General features: G+C 44.5%; 2 protein-coding genes and 1 long non-coding RNA gene across 3 annotated transcripts in view; 1 reads left to right on the plus strand and 2 right to left on the minus strand.

Moving 5' to 3' along the window:
* The first annotated feature begins 1,340 nt into the window (after positions 1–1,340).
* Positions 1,341–20,619, plus strand: LOC108791533. Its single transcript, XR_001941510.1, has 4 exons — positions 1,341–1,352; positions 8,976–8,981; positions 9,194–9,197; positions 20,460–20,619. It is a non-coding gene; the product is annotated as an uncharacterized LOC108791533 (long non-coding RNA).
* DHRS13 (dehydrogenase/reductase 13) lies at positions 3,746–13,722 on the minus strand. The gene is made up of 5 exons (XM_018562042.1): positions 13,489–13,722; positions 12,381–12,499; positions 9,311–9,434; positions 7,235–7,546; positions 3,746–4,194 (listed from the first exon to the last, which is right to left on the minus strand). The coding sequence occupies exons 1-5, from the start codon at positions 13,613–13,615 to the stop codon at positions 3,932–3,934; spliced, it is 945 nt and encodes a 314-aa protein (XP_018417544.1). The 5' UTR covers positions 13,616–13,722; the 3' UTR covers positions 3,746–3,931.
* A 194-nt stretch (positions 20,620–20,813) lies between the features above and the next one.
* The window catches only part of PHF12 (PHD finger protein 12), a 63,234-nt gene continuing 57,361 nt past the window's right edge, over positions 20,814–26,686 (minus strand). Inside the window, exons 13-15 of the mRNA XM_018562041.1 lie at positions 24,952–25,034; positions 23,489–23,627; positions 20,814–21,344 (exon numbers count right to left, since the gene is read on the minus strand). Coding sequence (XP_018417543.1) covers positions 21,004–21,344; positions 23,489–23,627; positions 24,952–25,034 — 563 coding nt within the window. The 3' untranslated portion in view covers positions 20,814–21,003. The remainder of the gene's footprint in view (positions 21,345–23,488; positions 23,628–24,951; positions 25,035–26,686) is intronic.

The following is a 26,686-nucleotide window of genomic DNA, read 5'->3' on the forward strand; positions in this document are numbered from 1 at the left end:
CAAAGCCGTGCAGAGCGACGCAAAGTTGTCTGGCACGGAGCTTTAAGTCCAGTGTGTGAGCTGAGTGCAGGCAGATGATTGACTGCACCTTCAGCCAATCGGCTCGTGCGTAACAACCGGCCAGACGTCGCATCCTGACGCGCGTGTTTATACGAAATTTTTCATCTCAGCATGCTCAGCTATGCGAGCTCTCGCAAGCTGACGTGATGGAGAGAAAATGACATGACACACTGCTCGCGAAGGCAGCACGCCACCGCCGATCCACGCTGCTTCCCCTGCAGTGTGTCACAGCCTTCAGACTGCTGCAGCGGAGGGGGAGAGACGCTGGTCTAAGAACAAGTCGGCTCAGATGGTCTGGTGAGTATAACTTTTTTAATTTTGTTTGGCACCTAGACACAAATGAGTACTTAACCCGTGCAGTGCAGGGATGGCTCCACTGCAAGGGTTAATAAAAAAAATGTCACCCAGAGAATGCGACTCAAAACGGATACTTCAGTTTAGGTAGCCGACAGCAAGGTGAATGGCTTCTTATATCTCTGGAAGCAAGGTCTACCAACCCACCACAGACATTATAAAAAGGGACCTCATTGTCTAGATTACATCCTAGAAAAGGGAGCAGCAGAGACTCCATGTTGAGGAACGTCACAGCCAGGAACTCTGGAAGAAGAATCTTCCTACTCAACTCTCTAATAGCCAATAGAGGCCAGTAAGCAATTTAAACCTTTCTAAAGAGTTTATCAGTAAAATGAACTAAAGTTTTATCAGCAGGTGACAGGGGGACCTCGTGCAAAGATTTTGGATTGATGCTCAGAAAAAAAAAAAAAACAGCCTCTCTCAATTTCAGAAACCAAACACATCACACACAGCATCACACCGAACAGATCCTAAAACTGCAACATTCGCAGAAGTACTGGTCGTGTCCAGTTATAGGTAGAGTCTAGTGGACTGAATCACTACTGGGCATTCCCTGCCATTGTCACTGGTTCTGTTTTCACACACAAGAGTCTTACGGTGTTCATTCTCTATATATAAAATACTTAATAATCCAAGGGGGCGGGTAGGACTTTGTTGTTATTACCACAGAACTCAAAACGGAGGATTTGCCCCGGAGTTCCTAAGAGAAGTAAGAAAACATTTAAGGGGAGAATTTATCAAAACTGGAGCCCATGGCAACCAATCAGCATTTTGTCTGCTCCAGTTTTGAGAAATCCCATTCTAGGAAGGGAAATTATCAAAGCTGGAGCAGACAAAATCTGGAGCAGCTGTGCATGGCAACCAATTGGCATCCACCTTTAATTTTCAAACCTTAAAGTGACATTAAACCCTCAGATTGTTTAACATAAAACAATACTGTAATGTGTGCCTTACTGTAATCCATGGTTGTTTGGTTGTTTCCCTTCTCTTTGCTGCTCTTCCTTTTAAATCTGTATCTCTTCTGATGCTTGGGGAGAACTTCTGTTTTGCAGCAGAGTGCCTTGTCTCAGGAATGGATACACGGTGTCTGTGTATAGGTTTGTAATCTGAGCCAGCACTACAGGAAGAGGCACTCAGCTGCAAAGGGAAGTTCTCCCCAAGCATGAGAAGACATGAGGATTTAAAAGGAAGAGCAGCAAAGAGAAGGGAAACAACCATGGATTACAGTAAGGCACGCATTACAGTATTGGTTTATGTTAAAAAATCTGAGGGTTTAATGTCACTTTAAGTGAACAAACTGAAGGGAGAAACTGATTGGTTGCCATGCAAAGCTGCTTCAGATTTTGTCTGCCTCAGTTTTGAACAATTCAATTCTTAGAGTTTTACTTCTAGCAATCAGCCAAAAAGTGAAATATAAGTGCTACTTTACATACTCTAAAAATAGCCTATTGGCTGAAGTTCTAGAAGAGGGGAGCTCCATGGGTGAACAGGCACATTAGAAGCGTGGTCCACTTTATTGTAAATAGAGGAACAAAAATGTCATATTCACAGGCACATTTACGCCAACTCTACATAATCACATTTAGTTGCCAAATTAAAACCATAAGGCCCCATTCACACCAGATCCGTTGCATTACCATCAGTTTTTTAATGGATGGGAACACAAGGGCAACGCACAATCAATGGGTGTGAATAGGACAGTTCACACCGCTGTGTTGCGTTGCCGTACGCTGTGCTGAAAAGAAAGTAAAGTATGCTATTTGAAAATGCAATGCAATAAAAACGCTTGTTAACGCACGCTAAACACAACACAATGCATCACAAGCTATTACAGTGAAATATGTCCACTCAGGACATGCTACTTCACGCAAAGCTTGCAAGAAAAAAAAAAGAGAAAAAAAAAAAGTGTTGGAATGCAACGGATTGGAAGGTACAACTGCAAGCCAACGGACCCTCCGCTGACCTGCGAGTAGCCTCCAAATATGGTGTGAATGCACCCTTAATTTAAATCACAGGGATGACTGATACTTCCGGAAAAAGCAGATACACTCATTCACATTCCTTCACACACTCATTCCTTGCTGACTTCAAAAAGGTGGCTAGCAAAGTGCCAAAGTGTATTGCCCTTCACCAATTATTGCTAAAGTGTAAACCTAAATCCATAGGAGTACCGCCATGACCATATCTGTGTGTATAGTGTGCATGATCTAGTCTTCATGCTTGTGTCTTCCCAGCACTAGATGGGTGTGAATGTAAACCTAAATCCATGGGAGTAGCGCCATAACCATATCTGTGTGTATAGTGTGCATGATCTATTCTTCATGCTTGTGTCTTCCCAGCACTAGATGGGTGTGAATGTAAACCTAAATCCATGGGAGTAGCGCCATAACCATATCTGTGTGTATAGTGTGCATGATCTATTCTTCATGCTTGTGTCTTCCCAGCACTAGATGGGTGTGAATGTAAACCTAAATCCGTAGGAGTACCGCCATGACCATATCTGTGTGTATAGTGTGCACGATCTATTCTTCATGCTTGTGTCTTCCCAGCACTAGATGGGTGTGAATGTAAACCTAAATCCGTAGGAGTACCGCCATGACCATATCTGTGTGTATAGTGTGCACGATCTATTCTTCATGCTTGTGTCTTCCCAGCACTAGAGTCTCTGGTACATTAGTGAGCATCGTGTATGATTTCAGATTGATCTTTCCAGTTTTCAGTCCTGGATAATGGGTCAGCAGATTTGTCATCATGATTTAAAGAAGAACTCTGGGCAAAACTTTTATTAACCTTTGCAGTGGAGCAGTCCGCTGCAGCATTGGTCTGTTCCTCAGCGTCCTCCCGTCTATACAGTGTGTAGAATGTGAGGATTTACAGATCCTTAGATTGTTGCAGCAAAGGGGGAGAGAGACTGGAAGGACCGGTCTAGGGGCCGTCTCCACGCGTTGCACAAGTATAACTATTTTTTTTAGCACCTAGACAAAAATGAGCAGTTAACCCTTGCAGTGCGGGATATCCCACTGCAAGGGTTAAGAAACGTTCCGCCCAGAGTTCTTATTTAAACCTCTTTCAAATTTTAAAGGAGAACTTAACTCACCTCCATCTCACTGGCGTCAACATCTTCTCCCATTTCTTCCAGGTGCTGGGTGTTTGGCTGTTGTGATTGGCCGGTGAGGGAATGATAGGACTCTTGCGCATGCGCACACGAGTTCATTCATTACATCACAGTGCAGCTCACCGAAGATTAAGGACGGACAGGTAAGTCTGTTTTAATGCAGATGATCCTGCCTGCTCGCAATTTTTAGTTTATGCTCCACGTTAAATACTGGATTAAAGTATAGCAGATCAGTGAGCATCATCCATTATTTACACTTGTATCTTTCCAGGGTCTAGCAGTTGAGTACAGGTTACTAGATAAGAGAATGTCTGTTATTGCCCATTATATGCAAAAGTAAATGACTACATAGGTTTCGGCAGACTTTTGATCATCCCTGCAGTTAAAGGATATGAAGGACAATTATTTATTCAGGCCCAGGAGATCCTCACTAACTTCCCACAACTTCTTGGCCACAGCGTCATCACGGGCGTGGGGCTTCACCTGTTGGAGCTGGCAGTTGGTAAAGTATCGTCCGCTGTAGTGTTCAATTCCTTCTTCTACGGCGCAGTAAATGGAGGTCTGTGCGCCATCCATGGGTGTGCGCAGGAAGAGCCAACCAATGGGGAAGACCACTACCTTGAGCAAATATGGCAAGCTGCGTCCTAAGTTAGTGAGCACTACCCCTGTAAAGAGAGAGACATACAAACAAAAAATTAATTCCTGGTGTAGTTCCACAATATCAACTACTGACACGACGTCAAGAAATACATGGATTGTACACTATAAGTCTCTTCCTGGAGTACAATATACAAAAGAGCCGCCACGTATGCAGATTGTGCAAGGTCTGAAATTGTCAAGATATGTATTCTGATTACATTAAGATGGTGTTCATTCTTATTATTTACATTTTCACCTCTACTATAGCACTGGCATTGGTCATTATTATTTATTCATGTATTAACCCCCTTCATGACGGGAGACGTACACTGTACGTCCTGACCAGGAAGTGCCCAAATGACTGGCCATGTACACTGTACGTGACCAGTTATTTGTGGCTCTCTAATGCTGGTAACCGCTGAGAATCAGTGGTTACCATTCATTAATGAAAGAGTTAAGCTGTTTCAGACACCCGATCCCTTTCAGGAATCGGGTGTCTGACATCGAGAGCAGAGCGGCATTTACTGCTTTACTGACAGCTGGTAAAGATCGGGAAATCCCGATTTATACCAGCTTTTTTTTCTTCTAAACTTTCAGCAATAGAAACATTTTGATACATGTATTTATTGCTGAAAACAATGTTGCAGGTTTTCTGATCGTTGTTGGAACGATCAGAAAACCTTTAGTGACATCTGACCCAGAAATGCTGCAGGATCAGTGTCATTAGGGTTATTATTCGCTGTTCTTAAGTTTGAAGCAGCCTAATAATAACCAAAAATGAATGAATTAATTTATCAAGCAGTAATAGATTAATTCACAATGACTGCTTGATATAAATAAACAAACATGTAATCACATTAAAGCAAATTCCTGTTGAATTACTTTATCTGCGCATGATGGGGAATACAAAGTGATCACAGGTGCAACTTACCTGATCATCAACTCCTCTAGTATATAGGGCTGGGCACACACCTTACAACCATCGCAAGACTTTTGTCTTGCGATGGTTGTAAGGTACTTAAAAAAACGTACAATCCGCCCATCTTGGATAGGCAGATCGTACTTGCGATGATCGCAAGCCACGCCCCCTGAGGGGCGGGCTTCCGATGACCGCAATGCCGAACGGGCAGTGTGCGCTTGCGCACACCGGCCCGTACGGCTGTTATCGTACGGACATGCCACAAACCCGCCGAACGTCGTACGATGCTCGGCGGGTTTTCGAACATGTCCGTAAGTTCAAAGTCGTGCGACCTTACAGTAGTAGAGGTCGCACGGCTTCCACCCACCTTACGATAATCGTACGATCGCAGGATTTCCCGCGATTATCGTACGATTATCGCAAGGTGTGTGGGGACCTTCAGCCCTTCTGATACCGGGGGAAGGTGGCCACACTGCTGCAGGCATAAGTAGACACCTGGAGCCTTCTATATCTTCCTGTAACGGCCAAACAACAATGCATGCCTACTATAGCAACACTATAATGGTCAGCCTCAGTGACCAATAGGAATGTGCAAGAGGCAGGAAAGGGTGAGCAGGCTTAAGGTGCCCATACACTGCACGATTCTCGTACGAGAATCGCAGGAAATCCCGCGATCGTACGAGAATCGTACAGTGTATGGAAGGCGTGCGACCGTTTCTACTGTACGGTCGCACGTCTTCCGTCGAACCAGCAGGCTGGAAAACCCGCCGGGAATCGTACGATTCTCGGCAAGTTAGTGGCCTGCTGGTTCGACAACTGCCGAACGGGCCAGTGTGCGCATGCGCACACTGCCCGTTTGCAGTCATCGCAAGCCCGCCCCTCATTGCAGTCATCGCAAGCCCGCCCCTCGCAAGACAAAAGTCTTGCGAGGGTTGTAAAGTGTATGGGCACCTTTAGACATTATCAGGAAGTGCTAAAGCTTTGCTTGTCAGAACGCTCTGCGATTTGGCAATTACAAAAAAGGCTTAGAAGGGGATGCTGCAGGTATTTAGTTCCTGAAATACATACCTGCAGTGCTTTGCACCAATCACCCTAGTGACAGAATCTCTTTAAATGTAATTTTAGTATTTATCCTCTATGCATAAACTCTATTTTCAAATAATCATTTTATACAAGGTGCACCCATGCCACACATTGTCTAAAGAGAGCACAGCTGAAGAGGTTTGTAGTCAGACTCTCTCTCTGACAACCTCTGCACCCATCTGAACAGATAAGGCATGGAGGGGGAGGGATGGGGGATACGTCACTGCTAATTTATTCACTGGTACAGCTAAAAATCCCATAACCCAGGAAAGATATAGATATAAATGTATTCTTTCGGGAATGCAGAGTGATTGAGGAGATCCAGTTTCTACTAGGCACCACCTAGTTGGCAGCTGAGGGAACACCAGTCAACGAGAGACACTGCTTTTACTAGGTGCCATCTAGTAGAGGTTGTTGTAACTGCAGTCAATGAAACTGCATATAACATTCTCAAATACCTGGTCATCTGGGAGCTTTATTTAATCCCTATGGCAACAATTATTTATCTAGCACTAGGTTAAAGTGAACCTTACTTGATTTCAGGCATTTAAAAGCAAACATCCTGCCTAAGAGCAGACACTACAAAATGCTATTAGATATATTAGGAAATTAAGCCTATTCCATGCCCCTCATTTCACCTTGCTACTGGGACCTGACTTTTCATGATTTAAAGGCTACGCTCCACCACTATCCCTCAGTTCACAGCAAGTGACTTTGCTGGCCACAGAGTGTCAATGGGCAGTGCTCTGGCTGTTGGCAGGGTCGAGCCATAGTCTGTGAAAGGCCCCAGTAAGAAAGTGAACCAATTTACAGAGCGGCCCAGAAGAAGCTTTTCTTGGTATTACAGGTAACAGCAGCCATCTTGTCGTGTCTGTTTTTAGGTAAAACGTCAAAATAATAACATGGTGCCCAGGTTCACCTTAAACAGGTGCTACTCTCCCTGAAACCAGTTAAAGGGGAAACCAAGAAAAAAAAAAGCAACAAGCGTACTGTAAACCTGGCACAGGTAGTGGAATACAGTTTCTTCTCTATACCCTGCATATCTCCTGAGGTTTGTTACATACCTGGGTGGACAGCATAGCAAGTCACCTCAGTTCCCTGTAGTTGGTTGGCCAGCTCTCGGGCAAACAAAATGTTTGCAAGTTTGCTGTCACTATACGCCCGGGTGACCTCTAGCCATGTTTCACCAGGTGGGTTTAGGTTCTTAAAGTTGATCCTTCCCCACCTATGGGCATTAGATGCAAGAACGACAATGCGGCTTGGGGTGCACTGTTTAAGGCGATCCAGAAGCAGATGAGTCAGTAGAAAATGTCCTAGGTGATTGACGCCAAACACCAAGTTGAAGCCATCTTGAGTCTTGCCTTTACCAGAAATGCCTGCAAGGATCAGAACATGGACATGATCAGGCGTGTACAAATACTTACACATCATTCATTTCTTTACTACATCGGCTATGAATACCATTACGATTTCAGTTTCTGACATTTACAGGGTTATTCACTAAAGGGTGAAGAGTTTGGAGAAGGCAGGAGAAGTGAACAATCTAGGACAACATAGCTGAACAGGAAAGTGAGCTGAATAGGAGAATTTTTCCAAATCAGCTATGTTGTCCTAGATTGTTCACTTCTCCTGCCTTCTCCAAACTCTTCACCCTTTAGTGAATAACCCTGATAGTGTATTTGGTATTGGCAGAGAAAGCTTCTACTGTGTTTGATTTTAAAACAGAAGAAACATGAATTTATCATACCCAAAAGAGTCAAAGTTACTAACTACTAAGCGACCAAATGGCAGTTCCCTGTAACAGAAGAGGGATTATATTCTCACCGCTCCACGGCCTGCGTCTTTAACATCCCTCTATTCCATGGCTGCAGTCACTGTATGATTCTTCAAAATGCAACACTTTCTGGGAGTGTCCCCCACACAGTTCTGGGTCAGAGAAAGGAACCACAACAACATACCACATGTGGATGTCACTGTTCTATAGTGAAGTAGGGGGTCAGTTGATGGAACCACAGCGCATACTAAGGAAATTTCCAACACTCCTGGAAACCTCTGGCAGAGGCAGCAGGGCTGGAATGGGTAAAGGTATGGGCGCTGGAGAGGTCTGCTATTGCAGGAACTAGCACTTTTTTAGTCTGACCTCTTGGCAGATATTTAAGATACACCATTTTAGAAGTCATTCAAACAATAAAACTAAACTCCAGGCAAACAGATCCACACACAAATGAAACACATAAATGGGAGCGGTTTTACTTGCCAAAAGATTTGTATTTCTCTCCATCTAGTCCTCAGAGTTACACAGCTCTGCCACACAGTACAGGCCTGTCTGGTAGGGCAGGAAACCCAACTTTCCTCGGCTAAGATAAGTAATGTTTACAGGTATTTTCCCTTTTCCAGTCTACGACTGGACAGGGAAAAGTAAAGCAGCAACCTGACAAGCTTCTCTCCCTGTCACTCAGAACATGCTCCGTTACCACATGAGCACTGCAACACAACCGATTGGCTCCTTGTGTTGTTTCCCCCTCCACTACTTTTCAATCTGCTGTTTTAGGGATTCAGTCCTTGTTTGCAAATGAGTGTAGTGGGAATGCACATTGTGGTGATGCGTGTTCACGGGCACTTGTTTCCCTGGATGGAATATAGTGCAACATGCGTGCCGTGTTTTTTCCCTGCACGTTCATGTGTGTTCTCACTCTCTGCTTTTGTCCCCCATGCACCCTGTGTGTGTTGTAAAGTAGCCACCGCTCCAAGCTCTCTCCTGTCATGGGCCACAATCTCAATACAAATGAGTAAACTAAACATGAGATTATAGTCTATCACAGTAGCAAGCTTGGAGCGGTGGCTACTTTACAACACACGCAGGGACCATGGGGAACAAAAGTAGCCACCCTCCAGAAGGAAGGACAGTGTCAGCACCAATTCAGAGATGATGTGAGGATCTGCAGCCGAGTGATACACAAATAAGATACATTTTTGTTCATAGTGAAGGTACTTGAATGCAATTTTAAGATTGACCTCCTGAGTTTAGTATCACTTGAACGAATCATGTAGGATACAGAGTACTGGTATCTAAGACACGCTATCAGCAATGATTAGGCCGTTCTGCCTCTAGTCCGAGGCCTCTGTCTACATCTCCTTACCTGCATTGTTGATTAGTATATCCAGCCTTGGCTCACTACTGAGGAATGTTTTACAAAACGACCTGATAGATGCAGTAGAGGCCAGATCGAGCTTCATGAACAGTACCTCATTGTTCCCAGATAACTGCAGAAAATACAGAGAGTGATCTTGTTTATATGAACCATCATGGCACCATGTGATTCACAACTGTGAAGTACAATGCATGCAATCATTTTTTTCCATTGTCACGCCCCACCCATTAATAGGAATGAGTGACCTTTATACAAATTTGAAGCAGTCATACATGCGACATGAAGAGCGTAGGTGCCTGTGTTATCTACCTTGCTGTCCTCTTATTACTGAGAAGTTTCTGCAGTTATGTAATCACTTATAACACAAAGCTGGAATACGGAATGGGCTATAATTAAACAGCTAATGGGTCCAATAATTCAGAAGTGTTCAACTACTGCAGAGGACAAAAATCAGAAACTTATTACTGGTGCTTATAGACACTGAATGACACCATATAAGAGGGCCTGTGCTTTGCTCATGCAGGTTCAAATGTGCTGTATCTTTAGGTTCGGGTCATCTTCCCGAAGTCCATGTGACAGGAAACTTAGAAGTTTATTTATGAATAATTTCCAAAGCCAATCGCCCTGAAAATCTCTGAACATTCGTTCTGTGCGAATAGAGCCAAAACCAAACATTCTTGGTATATCTTTAATACTGCATTATGGTCACTAGATGGAGCTAAGGAGCATAGGGAATACGCTCCATCCATTGGCCATAATGTGGTTTTACATTCGACCTTAAAAGAAAATATAGTACAGATTGCCCCTATTTACACAGCAGGAATATTCACAGAGATTTGCAAGGTGAATGGCTCTGAATTGTTTATAAATAGACTCCTATATGACTTGTATCTTATTTCCTTATTTGAACTGAAAGCCAACTACAAAACATACTCACAAAATTCATGATAGAAGTATAAAAATCTGATGAAGGGGGCGTGACCCCGGAAACGCGTCATCATACAGCACACAGTCTCCTGCTGACACATAGACACGGCTGTGCAGCTTTCATAGACTTCACCTTGGGTCCATGGACTTAACTTATATACTTTTTATACTTCTATCATGAATTTTGTGAGTATGTTTTATATTTTTCTTCTATTCTGATCTTAATAAATTTGTCTGCACCAGGAAAGGCGCCCCTTGTTTGTGTTTTTTCCCAAGATTTACAGTCTCCCCGGCTGATTTGGGGCAGCATCCTACAGACACACAATTTTTTAAACGTGTTTTTTATTTTACTCATTCACCAATTTTTTATTCAATCATCAATTTCCAAACAGACTTTGATTCTAATTTTATTCATGTGTACATTGGTTTGTACTGGTTGAGCAGTCCTCTCTGGCGCTTTTTTGTTTTTTTCTGTAATCCAACTACAATAAGAGCGTGAGCGGAGAGATCTGTAACTAAATAGTAAATGAAATGACCCGTTTTCCATGTGCTAACCATACAAAGTGTCTGCCTGCCTACTGACAGAAATCATTTTGGTACCATTGTGTACAGCTCACCACATATTACAGTCTGTCGGTACAATCTCCTTTAGAGCTATCACCAGCCATGTAGTGGGAAGGTCTGTGTGACTATACTAAATGATGGGGAACTAAAGTGACATTAAAGTCACATTCCCCCCGCCCAATGCTGCTTTAAGGGCTTACCTTAAATGATGCCTCTTGATCCGATCATCTTCTTCTTTCCACTTGTATACAGCAATCCCTCCAGTTCTGATCCCACGGAGTCTGTCCGCGTGCACGCTCCTGGCTGCGTGCATTGGCTTACACTGAATCTCTCTGCTTCTCCGGCTGAAGATCTCTACTGCGCATGCGGCTGCCCTATCATTCTTCACAGCCCCTCGAGAATCTTCAGACAGGAGCAAGCGGAGGAGACACAGGTAAGTAATGACCCGTTTGGAACTTTTATTTCTTTTAACGTTTTTGCATTTATCTACTGCCCGCTAGCAGGTTTAATTCTACTTTAAATCTAGAGGAGATTGTACAGTCAGATTATAATGTGTGCAGGGATCTTATAGCACTACTCTGGGCTCTACCCCCCTCCCCCCAGAGTATGTATGTTTTTTATGTCTAACACTAAGCCATTTCCAGAGGTCTTCAGTCCAGTCATGTGACAAACGGGGTTCTCTTTCTCTCCACATTTTCTCCAGCAGCGGGCTTTACTTAATGATGCAGGAAGTGGCACTGAGGTGATCAGATCTGCGCCGCTTTGTGCATCTTTACACTGAAGATGTATAGGGGGTAGGTACGTGATGCCCTGCACTGACAGTATGTCCTCATTCTCTTAGGTTCAATGATTGGGTGTCATTTAACACTGAAGACTAAGGACATCTTGTGGTGAAAAAGGATTACTGCAGGGGACAGCACCAGAGAAAAGTACTCCAAAAGCCCCGTGAGAAGGAAGGCCCCCCCGTGAGGCTCCCTCTGTTTTAAGCTCACGGGGCTACAACAACAAAAAAAGCCCTGGGCTTTAACATAAAGATTATGTATATATACACACACATACACATACATACACACTGGCTACCTTCAAAATGATAATCAGCATGAAGGTGATGCAAGTACCATGAGGGTGTCTTTTGAGGACCTGGCTGTCTATATGACAATGTTATGAATGCAATGCATGAAATCCACAATTCAGTTTTTGGCTTCCCATAATTGATACGCTTCCAAATAACATCCAATATTTATTGTGTCCTTTATATATAGGATTTCTGTACATTGCCATACACTATGCAATACCGATGTACAATCTCTGTACAATTTCCTTTGGATTTCCATAAACGATGCAATATGAAGGGAAATGTAAACACTCCATTCAGTCAGGCAGTCCCTTGCATCTAAGGCTGGGCACACACCTTACAACCATCGCAAGACAGGACATATTATAGGATGAGATTTTATGGCCAGAATAAGGAAAGTGCTGGGACAGTGTGTGAGTAAGCTTCTCTTGAAGAAGAAATTAATGGAGGCCAACAATGTATGTCCCAGAAATCTGAGGGTTGTACACTCACCCTGCGGATGTCCAGTGCAGCAGCTTCTGCTGTTTCCTGGTTTCGGCAAGCCAGGATAACCCGAGCTCCCCGCTTGGCCATGTCTAGAGCTGACGATTTACCGATTCCTACATTTCCTCCTGTGAAACAAAGAAATATCTTCTGGTGTTATACTTCAATGAATCCCAAAACAATACACATGTCATAGAGGTCACCAGAAATATCACTGGCTGTCTATTCAGGTACATACTCCTCACTAGGGGTGTGCGTTCCTCTCTGCCACTATGTTCTGGAGGGTTGTACGTCCCTCTTTACCAATATGATCTGGAGGGTTATGTCCCTCTCTCCCACTATGATCTGGAGGGCTGTGTGTCCCTCTCTCCCACTATGATCTGGAGGGCTGTGTGTCCCTCTCTCCCACTATGATCTGGAGGGCTGTGTGTCCCTCTCTCCCACTATGATCTGGAGGGCTGTGTGTCCCTCTCTCCCACTATGATCTGGAGGGCTGTGTGTCCCTCTCTCCCACTATGATCTGGAGGGCTGTGTGTCCCTCTCTCCCACTATGATCTGGAGGGCTGTGTGTCCCTCTCTCCCACTATGATCTGGAGGGCTGTGTGTCCCTCTCTCCCACTATGATCTGGAGGGCTGTGTGTCCCTCTCTCCCACTATGATCTGGAGGGCTGTGTGTCCCTCTCTCCCACTATGATCTGGAGGGCTGTGTGTCCCTCTCTCCCACTATGATCTGGAGGGCTGTGTGTCCCTCTCTCCCACTATGATCTGGAGGGCTGTGTGTCCCTCTCTGCCACTATGATCTGGAGGGTTGTGTGTCCCTCTCTGCCACAATAATCTGGAGGGTTGTGTGTCCCTCTCTGCCACTCTGATCTGGAGGGTTGTGTGTCCCTCTCTGCCACTCTGATCTGGAGGGTTGTGTGTCCCTCTCTGCCACTCTGATCTGGAGGGTTGTGTGTCCCTCTCTGCCACTATGATCTGGAGGGTTGTGTGTCCCTCTCACCCCACCCTCCTCTGTCACTATACTCTGTGTGCCCCCACCCCCCTCTGTCACTATACTCTAAGTGCCCCACCCTCCTCTGTCACTATACTCTGTGTCGTCGTCCCTCACTCCTCTTACCTGTAACTATGACTGTCTTCCCCATCAGGCTGAGCTCGCTCTTGCACTGTCTCCCCCGGATAAAGTTGTAGTAGATAAAGACGTAGAGCCCCACGGCTATGCCAGGTATAAGGAGGAGGGCGGCCATTGCTGTGTGATTACAGAGTGTCGTCTGATCTGTCTCTGGATTATCTCTCCTCGGAGCTCACATCACTCTGTCTTCTTATGTAATGACAATACCACGCCGCTTCCCACTACGGCCGCCGGCTGGGGACAATCTTCCTCCACACGCCGCCGGCTGCGGTGTGCAGGGGAGGAGACAACGTGTATATACACAGAGGCCCCCACTACCACTGAGGATGAGGCTTTATAGGTCTGCATGGAGTTTAATATCATATCTGCTATATAACCGTTTTTTTAACTACTAAAAAAGTTAGAACCCCTGTAAATAGTTTGTGAGAATTGAACATGAAGAGCTGACAGTTCTATGTAGAACTAAGATAATACATTTTTTATTCCACCGGCAGAGGATCTTCACTCCTCTTATGTTTTCAACCCCTTACCTTTTTCGCTGGGTTACCCTCAATCTGTCCCCATTTGCTCTGTCACTATACTCTGTGTCGTCTCCCCATTCCCTCTGTCACTATACTCTGTGTCGTCCCTCTGTCACTATACTCTGTGTTGTCTCCCCATTCCTTCTGTCACTATACTCTGTGTTGTCTCCCCATTCCTTCTGTCACTATACTCTGTCATCTCCCCATTCCTTCTGTCACTATACTCTGTCGTCTCCCCATTCCCTCTGTCACTATACTCTGTCTCCCCATTCCCTCTGTCACTATACTCTGTGTCGTCTCCCCATTCCCTCTGTCACTATACTCTGTGTCGTCCCTCTGTCACTATACTCTGTGTCGTCTCCCCATTCCCTGTCACTATACTCTGTGTCGTCTCCCCATTCCCTCTGTCACTATACTCTGTGTCGTCTCCCCATTCCCTCTGTCACTATACTCTGTGTCGTCTCCCCATTCCCTCTGTCACTATACTCTGTCGTCTCCCCATTCCCTCTGTCACTAGACTCTGTGTCGTCGTCGTCATCCCTCCCGCCCCCCCTCTCACTAGACTCTGTGACGTTATCGTCGCCCCCCTGATCACTATACTCTGTGTGCCCCCTAGCCCACAGTCCCCATTCACACATAGGCGTACCAGGAATGCAGATTGTGTGATACGTTTGCTGCACATCCACATTGGTTTCCATGAGTTCTCGCACACGCGACAAATGCAAAAAAAAAGTACTACATGTTGCAAAAAAAAGTTTTGTTTCCTCCGCGTTTGTGCACATTTTAATGCTTGCAAATACGGAGGAAAAAATGCATTTGCCCACTGCATTTGTGGTTTCATTAACTGATAAAGGCACCGCATCAAAGCATGCATTTTTGTGTGCATTTGCGTTTACAAAACACTCAGGTGTGAAAGGGGATTGACAACCATCCCTCTGATGACGCACATGTGTGGCAGCACATCAGCAAGGGATCAGTTGCAAGAATCAGGAAGAGACAGACCCCGCCGATTGTGAGAAGTTGAAGCACAGAGCTTTCCAAAAAGCAATAAACGTGATTTTGTAACGGTGGGGGGGGAAGGTCTGCTTTAAAGCCCAATTTAACCCCTTCCCACCAAGATGATGTATACATACATCACTCCAGCACGTGGACTTTAATGTTGGCGTAATGTATATATCCGTCAGCCAGCCCGCTGTTCTGCACACTCACTAGCACACTTCCAGTACAGTGACTGAGATGTCACCAACACACTTTGATCATGTGACCGCTGTGGCTGGAAATCACATGATCAAGAAGCCCTCCTCTGCCTCCTGTCATTTAGAATCCTGTAAGGGGCCAGCGAGAGCAGGCACCAAGGGATAATGGCCTATCTCCAGGAACAAAAAAAACTACTATTGCAATGGGGCTACCCAGTACGCCAAGGGTTAAAGTGACACTATACTCAGGCATTAATACTTAAAAATGCATTCAAGTGACTTCCCTATTAAAAGGAGAACAATGAGGTTAGCGATTTTCACTCAACCTCATAGATCGAGCCGACGTGTGACAATGAAACTGTCACACGTCGGCTCAATAGATCGTGAAGTCAGTGAACGCATACCGTCACTCGCTCACTGGCTGTCACTCACGGCTCCCTGCAGGGACTCCCGCTCCCCTCTCCTCCAGCGCTGACTGGCGGAACGGACGGGGGAGGGTACAGCTGGCTCTGCCTCTAGATAGGCAGAGCTACCTGTCAATCATGCAGCTGGGTGGATCTCAACAGTATTGTCTGGTTCCTTCCCAGCTGTGGCGGTCTCAGTATACCGCGAGCTGTAGCTCGCAATATACTGAGCTTTGGGTCACGGGAGGACACTAGTTTATGTCCTCCCGTGCCCATTAGGAGAACTATGGGGAAAACCACTTACCCCATAGTTCTTTAACAAAAATGTATCTTATTTGTGTATCACTCGGCTGTAGATCCTCAAATCATCTCTGAATTGGTGCTGACACTGTCCTTCCTTCTGGAGGGTGGCTACTTTTGTTCCCCATGGTCCCTGTGTATGTTGTAAAGTAGCCACCGCTCCAAACTCACTCCGGGAAGGACTACAATCCCAATACAAATGAGTAACCTAAACATGAGATTGTAGTCCATCACAGGAGTGAGCTTGGAGCGGTGGCTACTTTACAACACACACAGGGACCATGAGGAACAAAAGTAGTCACCCTCCAGAAGGAAGGACAGTGTCAGCACCAATTCAGAGATGATTTGAGGAGCTACAGCCGAGTGATACACAAATAAGATACATTTCTGGTATAGTTAAGGTCCCGTCTTTTATAATGCAAATTCAGAAATGAATGTGGCACGTCATGTAGATACAATGGTCAACAATATGTTTGTTTTTTTGACCCCTGAGGCAGCTGGCGCGGATGGTGGAACCTGGTTGGGATCTACTATTGATAATCTGACTGAGGCACAAATGCTATATTATAGACATTACCATTTCTCTCTGTAAACTTTGGGAATATTTCACTAAATTACGCAGCTACCTTAACTGCTTTCCCAAAGGCCGGACAGCAAACCCTTAACAGCGGGTGGCCGTTTTTGAATGTCTGTTCTCTACCAGCATTTCAGCTGGGGCTTCGGACAGCTCCGAAGCAGGAAGCGTGGAGAGCACAGAAGCCTGCTTCAGTGATCACAGAACAGATCGGGGGAACGGGTGTTCCTTGGTCTGCTCCCACTCTCCATCCTGACAGCATTTGCAGTGGTCCTGGGCCCCGTGGAGGAATAGGAAAGCCCACAAATTAGGGCATGGGGTAGCATTACTTTCAGAGGCCGGTACAAGTGATCGGGCAGCTTTATATCTGCAGATGACTTGTACTCAAAAGCCCTCCGCCTGCTCTGTAAAATGATTCCAGTATCACAGCTGCAGCAGCAGGTATGATCTTGAAATAACCATTTAAAGGGTAATTGAGGACATGACCATCCCCGTCCCCTCTGTTTACATTCAGCTGTAGACCGGCAATAGACTGGGAGCAGGAAAATGTGTAATAGGGGATACACGTTTAAACTGGCGTAGAGACCCGTTACAAAGCGGTATTTTCACTTACCTCATCTATTCAACTTCCATGGCAATGACCGTGCGTGAACATTTGTCAACTCTGACATGCAAGGATTAAAATGTACACTGCATGGCACATCCTGTTATCTCCCCAGCAGGCTAGAAATCCTGTGCATGAGCCTGGCCATGTAGAATAATGAATGGTTAGGCCCATCGCATGTGCATAGCTATTAAGATAACCATAACCAGTCAGATAAACGAGACGATAATTCCCTGAAGCCAAGCCCACCGTATGAGCAAGATTTTAGAGGCTGCAGAAGAGTCAAAGCCGAGAAACAAAGGGCAGTATAAAGTTTCTACACTTTAGAAGTACCCAGTTATATGCACATTTTTTGCTGAGGAGGGAGTTTAAAGGATTAGAGTTTTATGTTCGATATTTACCTAAAGCTGGCTACTCACTGTACAATCTTTAGGCTGAATTGTAGGCAGATAAAAAAATATACAAAATTGTACACATTGTAAATTCCTGGATTTTACCTGGAATCTCTCAATTCCCTGAGCAGCAGGGCTGGCAATGTGAGTGGAAGCAGCAGCACAAGGAGCCAATCAGTTCATGTGCTGACAAAGAAGCATGACGATAGAGAGCAGAGTTGCTTCTCCTTTTACAGTCACAGACTGGGGGCGGGTCCAGGACAACTTAGGCTAAGAGGATGTGGGTTGAATGATACTGGTCAGACTGAGGATATCTAGCCGTAGAAAAAAAGTGATTTGGGAAATCTCTGGCTTAAAAATGAATATTGCAGCCAACGCTGATTGGGTATTTTATCTTTTAATTGGCTATTCACTTTATCACATTTTGACTGTTTTACATCTACTAATAGTTTAAGGGCAAGGGCCTGTCCAGATGCAAACTGAATGGACAGGATTTGCTAGGCCCTCACATTATAGTAAAACTAAACGTTTACCATACACCTCACAACAGGGGTGGGCAACTCAAGCCCCCCCCCCCCATGAGACACTGTAAGAGTGACAGTTACAGACATGTTGGGGTTTCTAGTTAAAGCACAGCTGGAGTTGCCCAACCCTGCCTTACAATCCCCCTATTAAAACAATGTAATAGGACGGTCTACTTCTAAAAGCCTGAAGTGTGGAGGAGGCAGAGTCTTAAACTCTGGCTTGCATCCTCAGGACAGGAGACTCAGAACCAGACATCAGAAAGGCAGACAAGCGCTCCCCCTCTTTGCACGCGAGGTCGCCCCCCTCATTGTGAGGTGGGCATAGTGTCAGACTTGTAGGGTTTTTGCGGACAGGAAAAGGGCATGGTCCCAGACTTGGGGGACTTTGCAGACAAGATCTTTCTGCAAGAGGCTATCCAGCTTGGACCCTCTTTAATTTCCTTCATGTAAGTAACCAGGGAAGTACCCAAGAGTTGTCCCCTTCAAAGGGCATCCTCTCAAGCAGCTTCTTGTGGGGAAACTCTGCAGACCAGCATTTAGGCCAGAGAAGCCTTCGCAGATGAACAGAAAGTAGGCTCATCCTAGAAATTAGGCAAAGTGCACCAGTCAACCCATTCACTGAATAGAGAAGGGTTCTTCTCTATTCAGTGAATGGGTTCTAAGTGCTGAGTTCTAAGTGCTGAAGGATCGTTCAGGATAGATCCAGAATCCCTGCTCACAAAGTCTAGTCCAGGTCTGACAGACTGCCATAGACATAACTGCAGGTTACATGGCTAGGGAGAATAAGGCACTTCAAAGGGCTTCCAACTTCGTGTCTACTGAAAACATACTCCTTGGGGATTATTAAGGTCTTGTTTAGATGCAAAATGCCTGAGTCCACTACAAGAGAAGACCATTTTTTTAAGAAAGTCTTCCTCTGTAGGATATTGATGAACAAACGTGTTGAGAGGTGCAAACAGTTTTTCAGGGTAAGACCAGTCCCCATACAACACTGGTTCCAAATTGAATAAACTGGAAAGGTCCTAGCAAGTCTGGGCAATTTCAGTGGATCCAAACTAGAGACCTTGGGGTGGGTGCACTGGAACCTTCCAGACATTTATACCCAAATCACATTATATGTATGGGCATGCTTTGATGGGGAAGCCCAATCATTCCAAATGTGCTGGCAGTGCACTTTAACACTTGGAAAAACAGACATGCACTTGGCTACTTTTATAAGTAGCGTTCCAATGGTTCACATGTTTGTGTCGTAGTGCATGACAATGCCATGCTTTGCTGCATGCCATTGCTGGGGTGCCATTCACAATAGCTAGCTGGTGCCAAAACACACCATACTGTGTGTAGTACATTGCTACATCATAATAGTGGTTGTGCCGAATGCCTTGGTTTGTTGAGGTGCCATTCACAATAGCTGGCGCCAAAACACACCATACTAAGCATAGTACATTGCAACATCATAGTACATGCAACATCATAATAGTGGTTGTACCGAATGCCTTGGTTTGTTGGGGTGCCATTCACAATAGCTGGCGCCAAAACACACCATACTGAGCATAGTACATTGCTACATCATAATAGTGGTTGTGCCGAATGCCTTGGTTTGTTGGGGTACCATTCACAATAGCTGGCGCCAAAACACACCATACTGAGCATAGTGCATTGCAACATCATAGTACGTGCTACATCATAATAGTGGTTGTTGCCGAATGCCTAGGTTTGTTGGGGTGCCATTCAAAATGGATGGCACTGCAACACACCATAGTGTGTGTAGTACATTGCCATGTGACTACACCACAACCAAAAAGGTGGGCAGACATTGGATGCGCTTTATCTTATAGCCACATTTTGGCTTTATGGCACAGCGAGCAGAAAGTAAATATTTTTTTCCCTTTTAAAAAGAACAAATGCTTACAGATATTCACATAAAATTAATATCAACTTGCTCATGTTACATCTGACATATCAGTTGAGAGAGACAGCATACAATGTGACAGCAGGAACATTAGCACATTCTTAAATTAGAACTCTTACCACAACATTTTAGTTTTGATAAGAGTGGGGAAGGGTTAGGACCTCTGTTAATACTGCTGTTTGTGTACCCAATGGAACAGTGGTCTGAGGGACAGGAAGTGAGGGGAATGTCTCCAAGAACAAGGGCATAATTAAAAACGAGACAGAACCTCTGCTGGCTTTAATTTAATTCCCCTTGTCTTCTAATTTAGTGATGGGATATCACTCTGTGACAATAGAAAAAAAAAAAATCAGTCATTGGCTAGTTTTTTTGGCAACTTGGTTCTTGATGTTGTTTGCTCTGCTTTGAGTTCGCGTGTGTGGAATTATTTGCCTTCCATCAACTGCCTATGGGTGCTTGAACACTTCTTTATTACTGATGCAAAAAAAACAATCTGGTTATAACAGTCAAGGTTAAAAAAGTTAAACACAAGCTCAGAATGTAAGCTTGTCCAACCTCCTCAAGGAGAAGTGGCAGTATTACATTAAAAATTAACAAAAAAAGGGGACAAGTATGTATACAACAAAAAGGTTTTGTTACAACAGACAGGAGCCAAAAGGCATCACACGCGGCACTGTATACATTTAAAAAAAGTTTTAAAAAAATGAACAGGGCAAAAAAGGGCAGCCGTCTGTGTATGTACAAAACTTTGAATGCGGTTCTTGAAGCTTGGAGGGAGGTAACCTTTATTGCAGTTGTGGTCACGTGGAAGGTTCTGCGGTGGGACAATTGGAAACGTTACAAAATTAGGAGGAAAATCTGTAATGGGAAAACAAACGGTTATTTGTACAAATGCCCCTAAAAATTGAGCAAAGTAGGTGAGGGAAAAAGGGTGAAGTTTCTTCATATCATGCAAATGTGCAAACTCTTTCTGGCCAAAACAGGGTCTTGGGAGGCTGCCTCATGTGGTCGCTTTGACGAGTGCGTCCTTTTACAGTAAAGTCCTTAATCCCTTAAAGAGATCTGATGCTTGGCTCCTAAGGGACAGAGTTGGATCGTAAAACGGGCACCTGTTGAGGCGACTTTAGAGGCAGTTTTTCTTCTAAATCCAGGTCTTGTGCTAAGGCGTCATTTTCTCCTTTCGGCTGTCTTGTTGCAAACTCTGTGATAGAGAAGAGAAACTGAATGCAGCCCAACTTAATGCAGCTACCATGGTGTAGGAGAGCTGTGCCTTCCCAGCCTGCTCCACTTCCTCCAATAAGACTCGAGCTGCTGGCCTTGCAGTTGCATGACTGTGCATGGGGACCTTGTCCCTGAGAGCTCATGACAACCTCTTCTTTAACTGGTTCAGGCTCGGGATTTTGGCTCTTACGGCGCTCTGGGTTGAAGAAACAAAAACATTAATATTAATAAAAAATGCAGTACTCTGCAGCAACTACATTTTAGCAGAACACTATAGGACGTAGAACTGGCTGCTCTGACTTACTGTGCCTTGGGTTAAACCTGCAAAATTCAAACTGAGCATATGATGAAAATGCATACGCAGATATTACTGAAAGCGAAAGCAGGTTTGAAGGTATAAACAAGCTTAATTTTACTGTTGACCTGGGACCTACCTCCCAATCCTCGTACTGGTCTGTTTTTATAATGGGGGAGCACACTGACCAATAGTTAAGTTTGGGGGATGGCAGGAGGTGGAGCCAAGCCAAGAAAAAGATTTCAATCAACTTCAGCTGGCTGTGATTTTGGATCTATTTTTTCACGACAGGTAACCTCTGCTTATAAAAGAGACTGCATTAGATGAGTTTCATCTAATACAAAGCAATCTAGCAAGATTCATCGCAACTACAATATTCTACTGAACACTGTCATTCTGTCAGATAAAAACTAGGCTGGGCACAGGTTACAAACAGCTGCATTAAGTTAAAGTTAAATTAAACCCTCAAATATTTTAAAGGAGAACTATGAGTTGAGCGAAAATGACAGCCTCATAGTTCGACCCGACATGTGACATTGAAACTGTCACACGTCGGCTCTATAGATCAGGAAGTGAGCGAACGCATACCGTCGCTCGCTTACTTTCCGATCATCTCCCTGCAGAGAGCCGTGACTGCCAGTCCCCTGCAGGGATTCCCCCTCCGATCCTCCAGCGCCGAGTGGAGTAACGGACAAGGGAGGGGGCGGGTACAGCTGGCTCTGCCTCTAGATAGGCAGAGCCCGCTGTCACTCACGCAGCTGGATGGATCTCGACAGTATTGTCGGGATCCGTCCCCGCTGCGGCGGTCTCAGTGTACCGCGAGCTGTAGCTCGCGATATTCTGAGCTTTGGGTTAAAGGAGAACTATGGGGTCAGTGCTTTTCCCCATAGTTCTCCTAAGGGTAATGGGAGTACACAAACTAGTGTCCTCCCATCACCCAAAGCTCTGTATACTGGAGCTGCAGCTCGCAGTATACTGAGACTCCGCAGCTGGGACGGATCCCGACATTACTGTCGAGATCCACCCAGCTGGCTCTGCCTATCTAGAGGCAAAGGCAGCTGTACCCGCCTCCTCCCGTTCCGCCAGTCAGCGCTGGAGGATTGGACAGGGGAGGGGGAATCCCTTCAGGGAGCCGTGACAGTCACAACTCTCTGCAGGGACAGGATCGAGAAGTGAGCGAGCGACGCTATGTGTTCGCTCACTTCCCGATCTATGGAGCCGTTGTGTGACAGTTTCATTGCCACACGTCGGCTCGAACTATGAGGCTGAGTGATTTTCACTTGCCTCATAGTTCTCCTTTAACCCCTTCATGACTGAGTCCTTTTTTTCATTTTTTGCACCCATGTTATATTCCACATTTTAGGCCTGAAAATTACTTAAAACCCCCAAACATTATAACGGACACCAAGGACGCCGGTCCCGGGCCCGTAGGAGGGGCAACGGAGCCCGGGAAGCACGGCGGTGGTGTCCGGCGGGGGGCGGCTCCTTCTTCGGGACACAGAAGTGATCTGGCGACAGGTAAGTCGCCAGAATCGCTTCTGTTGTAAAGCCGACAGTCGGCTCTACAAGTTTAAACAGACTCCCGGCGGCAAAAGTCGCCAGGAGTCTGTTTAAACAGCCCCGATGCTGGCGACGTACACTGTACGTCGTCAGTCACGAAGGGGTTAAAGGGAGGACGCTAGTATATGTCCTCCCGTGACCCTGAAAAGAACTATGGGGAAAACACGTACCCCATAGTTTTTTTTTTAAGAATTTCAGCAGTGGACTTAAAGATCTGAAATATTTTTATTCTGCCTCTTTTCCTTGAGGGCAGGGACTAATGTGAATAGGTAGTATGAAAAGCACTGTATAAATATTTTCTCTATGCAACAAAAAAAACGCAAAAATTGCAGACTACTTCAGAGTAAAAAGAGCACCGTAGGAAATGATGACATAATTGAAAAAGCTTTGCACAGATTCAACTTGTTCCACACTGCTGCCATGATTGCAATGTATTTATTGAACAGAAAGCAAGAACAATATACATTAGGGACGTGACAACTTACTTATAACGTTCTGCACTTTAGCAACAATACTGCTGGGAGGAGTAGGAAGAATTTTCTCAGAGAAGTCACAGGAATAGAGAACATTGTCAACAGTCGTACCATGTTCACTGTAGTTCAGCAGCTCGTAATGCTTTGTGTTCTGTAAGTGAGGAATGCAGAGGGGGAAACAAAATTAGATTCACCATCACTCAGTACAACAAAACCTTGGCAAGAAGAATAAAATGCTAGCTCCCGTTCAGGCCTTCTGGCTTCATTAATATCAGATTTACGGAGCACAAACCAATCTGCTGGTCAGGAGATCTAACTTTGATTTTACTTTGGAGATGTCAGCAATAACTGGCTCTCATTTTTTGTGTGACTAGTTCCTTTAAAGCAGAACTCCAGGCAATGTGATTTTTGTCTGTTCTTATGTGTGAACAAACTTTACCTATGCTCAGGTAGAAGCAATGTCCATCGAACTATACTATGACTTTACACAATCAGCTACTAGAGATTTGGGGTTTCAGTCTAAAGGCTGGCCATATACCTTACGATTATCGGACGACACTTTTCGTCCGACGATCGAACCGTCGTACGGCGGCCCCATTATGCCCCGATTATCGCAAGGTTCAGTTAGCCGTAATTAAAGAAAAGCACCTGGACAAACTGTGGTAATGAACCGCACGTATTTTCGTTTGCGCATGAGCAGTGTAGATTGTACATGATGGACTTATGTCTTTATTCAACCTCAAATACTATGTATGATTTTTGACGTATGGAAACAACGCTAACCTTGCAATAATCGTACGATCGACCAAAGTTTTCAAACATGCTTAAAAAGTCAAAAGTCGTACAATTGTACAGTATTTGTGGTTGTACACTGCCCATACACCTTGCGATTATCGGACGAAAACGCAATCGCATACGATTATTGTAAGGTGTATGGGCACCTTGAGACCAGCAGCTCTCATATCTGGAGCAGGCTGAAGTACAAGAGCTATTACTATTAGCTGGACATTTCTTACACCTGAGCAGAGGCAACATTTGTTTATACATAATCACCATGCCTGGAGCTCTGCTTTAAAGGACACATGAATATATCAAATATTCAGAAAATGTGTGCTGTGACCCAGACAGACAGGCAATCTGAACAACCCTATATGCAACCAAGTATCTGAAAGTAGAAAGCCAGGTGTAGTTAGACATGCCAGTTAATACCACACCTTCATAATGACCAACTTGATTTATGTTCTTTGTGCTTCAAATACTTTATTTGAAACCTGTGATTTATTGAATGTTTGCAGTTCCTTCCAATCTCTTCTGTGCTCATTTTTCAATCAAAATTCTGTGCATCTAACAAGCACCCAGTACGTTTCCGAACGTATTTCCTGGGAATGCATGTTAAAACCCCCCCCCGACATTTCAAGTTGGACAGATGAGAAACACAAAACATACTCCATTTACAAGATGAAATCTATACTCACTTCATCATAAAATATGCAGGCGTGCTTGCCAGACACGTAGTTGCAGTGACCATAGTTTGTAAGGCACACGTCCATGTCTGCCCCTAAAGTATGAAGGAGAAACACACACTGAACAGACTCTCACTGTAATGAAGGACATTTATTTGCACATTTCTCAGACAGAACTTTTTTCTTTTTTATAAGCATCAGGAACGTATCTGGAGCAAAGGGTTATACAGAAAACACTGTGTACTTTCATAATAGCAGAAACAGATAGAAACAATTTGTAATGCTGACATATTGGATAACAGTGTACCTCAAATCGCAGCTAATAAACGAAAGCATCGGCAAATGAATACTCCAATCTCAAGGGCTGTGACTCATAAGGAAACACACGCGCGGCGCCCCTATATTAGAAGTGACTGCTATGGTAAAATAAACGCTAGGCCTCAATATTATATAAAGAACACTTAAAAGGAATTCCTTAATGAGAAAAATTCCTTGGCTGCCACTGCTGAGCTCATTTCAATAATACTGAGTGCTTGGCTGTCCTGATCCTTTAGCTTAACCCCTTCATGACTGAGGACTTTTTTTCATTTTTTGTACCCATGTTATATTCCACATTTTAGGCCGGAAAATTACTTAAAACCCCCCAACATTATATATTTTCTGAATGCCAAGACCCTATAGAATAAAATGGTGGTAGTTGCAAATTTTTATGTTGCGCAATATTAGCGCAACTCCTTATTAAACCCCAAAATTTAGTGACAAATTTAATTAAATGCCCCAAAACACAACAAATTACCCATTTTTTAAATGAAATATAAAAGATGAGGTTACAACGAGTAAAACGATACCCAACATGCCCAGTTTACAGATTGCGTGCGACCGTGAAACGGCGAAAAACTGCAGTACCCCAAAAAGTCAATAAAAGACGCTTTAAAAGCCCCCACAGGTCATCAATTTAGAGATACCCCAAAATACTGGCCCTAGAATTATTGCTCTCACTCCGGCGTGCGCGGCGATACCCAACATGTGTAGCGCGTTCGTCGTTTTCATACGTAGGCGCACCAGACGCGTGTTTTCGTGGCGACGCGCGTGCTCGCGGTGGCGGGGGACTTAATTTTTTTTTTATTATTACATTTATTTTATTTACATTTTATTTAACCAGTTGACATCCGCGGTGTTAAACCCCCTTCCCATCCAGGCCATTTTTCAGTATTCAGCGCTGCGGTACTTTAGGCCGACAGTCGGCTCTACAAGTTTAAACAGAGTCCCGGCGGCAAAAGTCACTGGGAGTCTTTTTAAACAGCCCCGATGCTGGCGACGTACACTGTACGTCGTCAGTCACGAAGGGGTTAAATACTTTGAGACGCTGACCTGAGGGCCAGCCCGTCATTGAGGCAACAAGGATTTGCAGGTGGAGGTTTGCACTGGCAGTTCAAGTGTTCCTCTTATGGCAGTTTTCTTTTTTTTGAAGGTACTTATTATTGTTTTCCAACACAACATAATAACATCAGTGCAACAAAAAGATACAAAACCCATTATATACGTGAGAGATAGGAGGTAGATGTAAATTGGTTTGAAAGTCTTGAAGACCCAAACATCATGTGTACATGCATAATCAGGCCATACAGCTGCATTACAGTTTCAAACAATCATGTTAACCATAAACTTCTTGGACAAAAAAAAAGGATCTTCACAGGTTAAGGCTGCCAACTCAATCTTGCCTCACAGAAGTGATGACACCGAGAAA

This window comes from Nanorana parkeri, unplaced genomic scaffold (assembly GCF_000935625.1).
Source record: "Nanorana parkeri isolate BGI_ZX_2015 unplaced genomic scaffold, ASM93562v1 scaffold557, whole genome shotgun sequence".
Lineage (NCBI taxonomy): Eukaryota > Metazoa > Chordata > Amphibia > Anura > Dicroglossidae > Nanorana > Nanorana parkeri.

Coding starts and splice junctions, on each gene's coding strand:
- DHRS13 (XM_018562042.1), bottom strand. CDS start 13,615: ATGGCCGCCCTCCTCCTTATACCTGGCATAGCCGTGGGGCTCTACGTC. Junction 7,547..9,310: donor TATACTAATCAACAATGCAG/GTAAGGAGATGT, acceptor TGATCCTTGCAG/GCATTTCTGGTAAAGGCAAG. Junction 4,195..7,234: donor TTGCTATGCTGTCCACCCAG/GTATGTAACAAA, acceptor CTCTCTTTACAG/GGGTAGTGCTCACTAACTTA.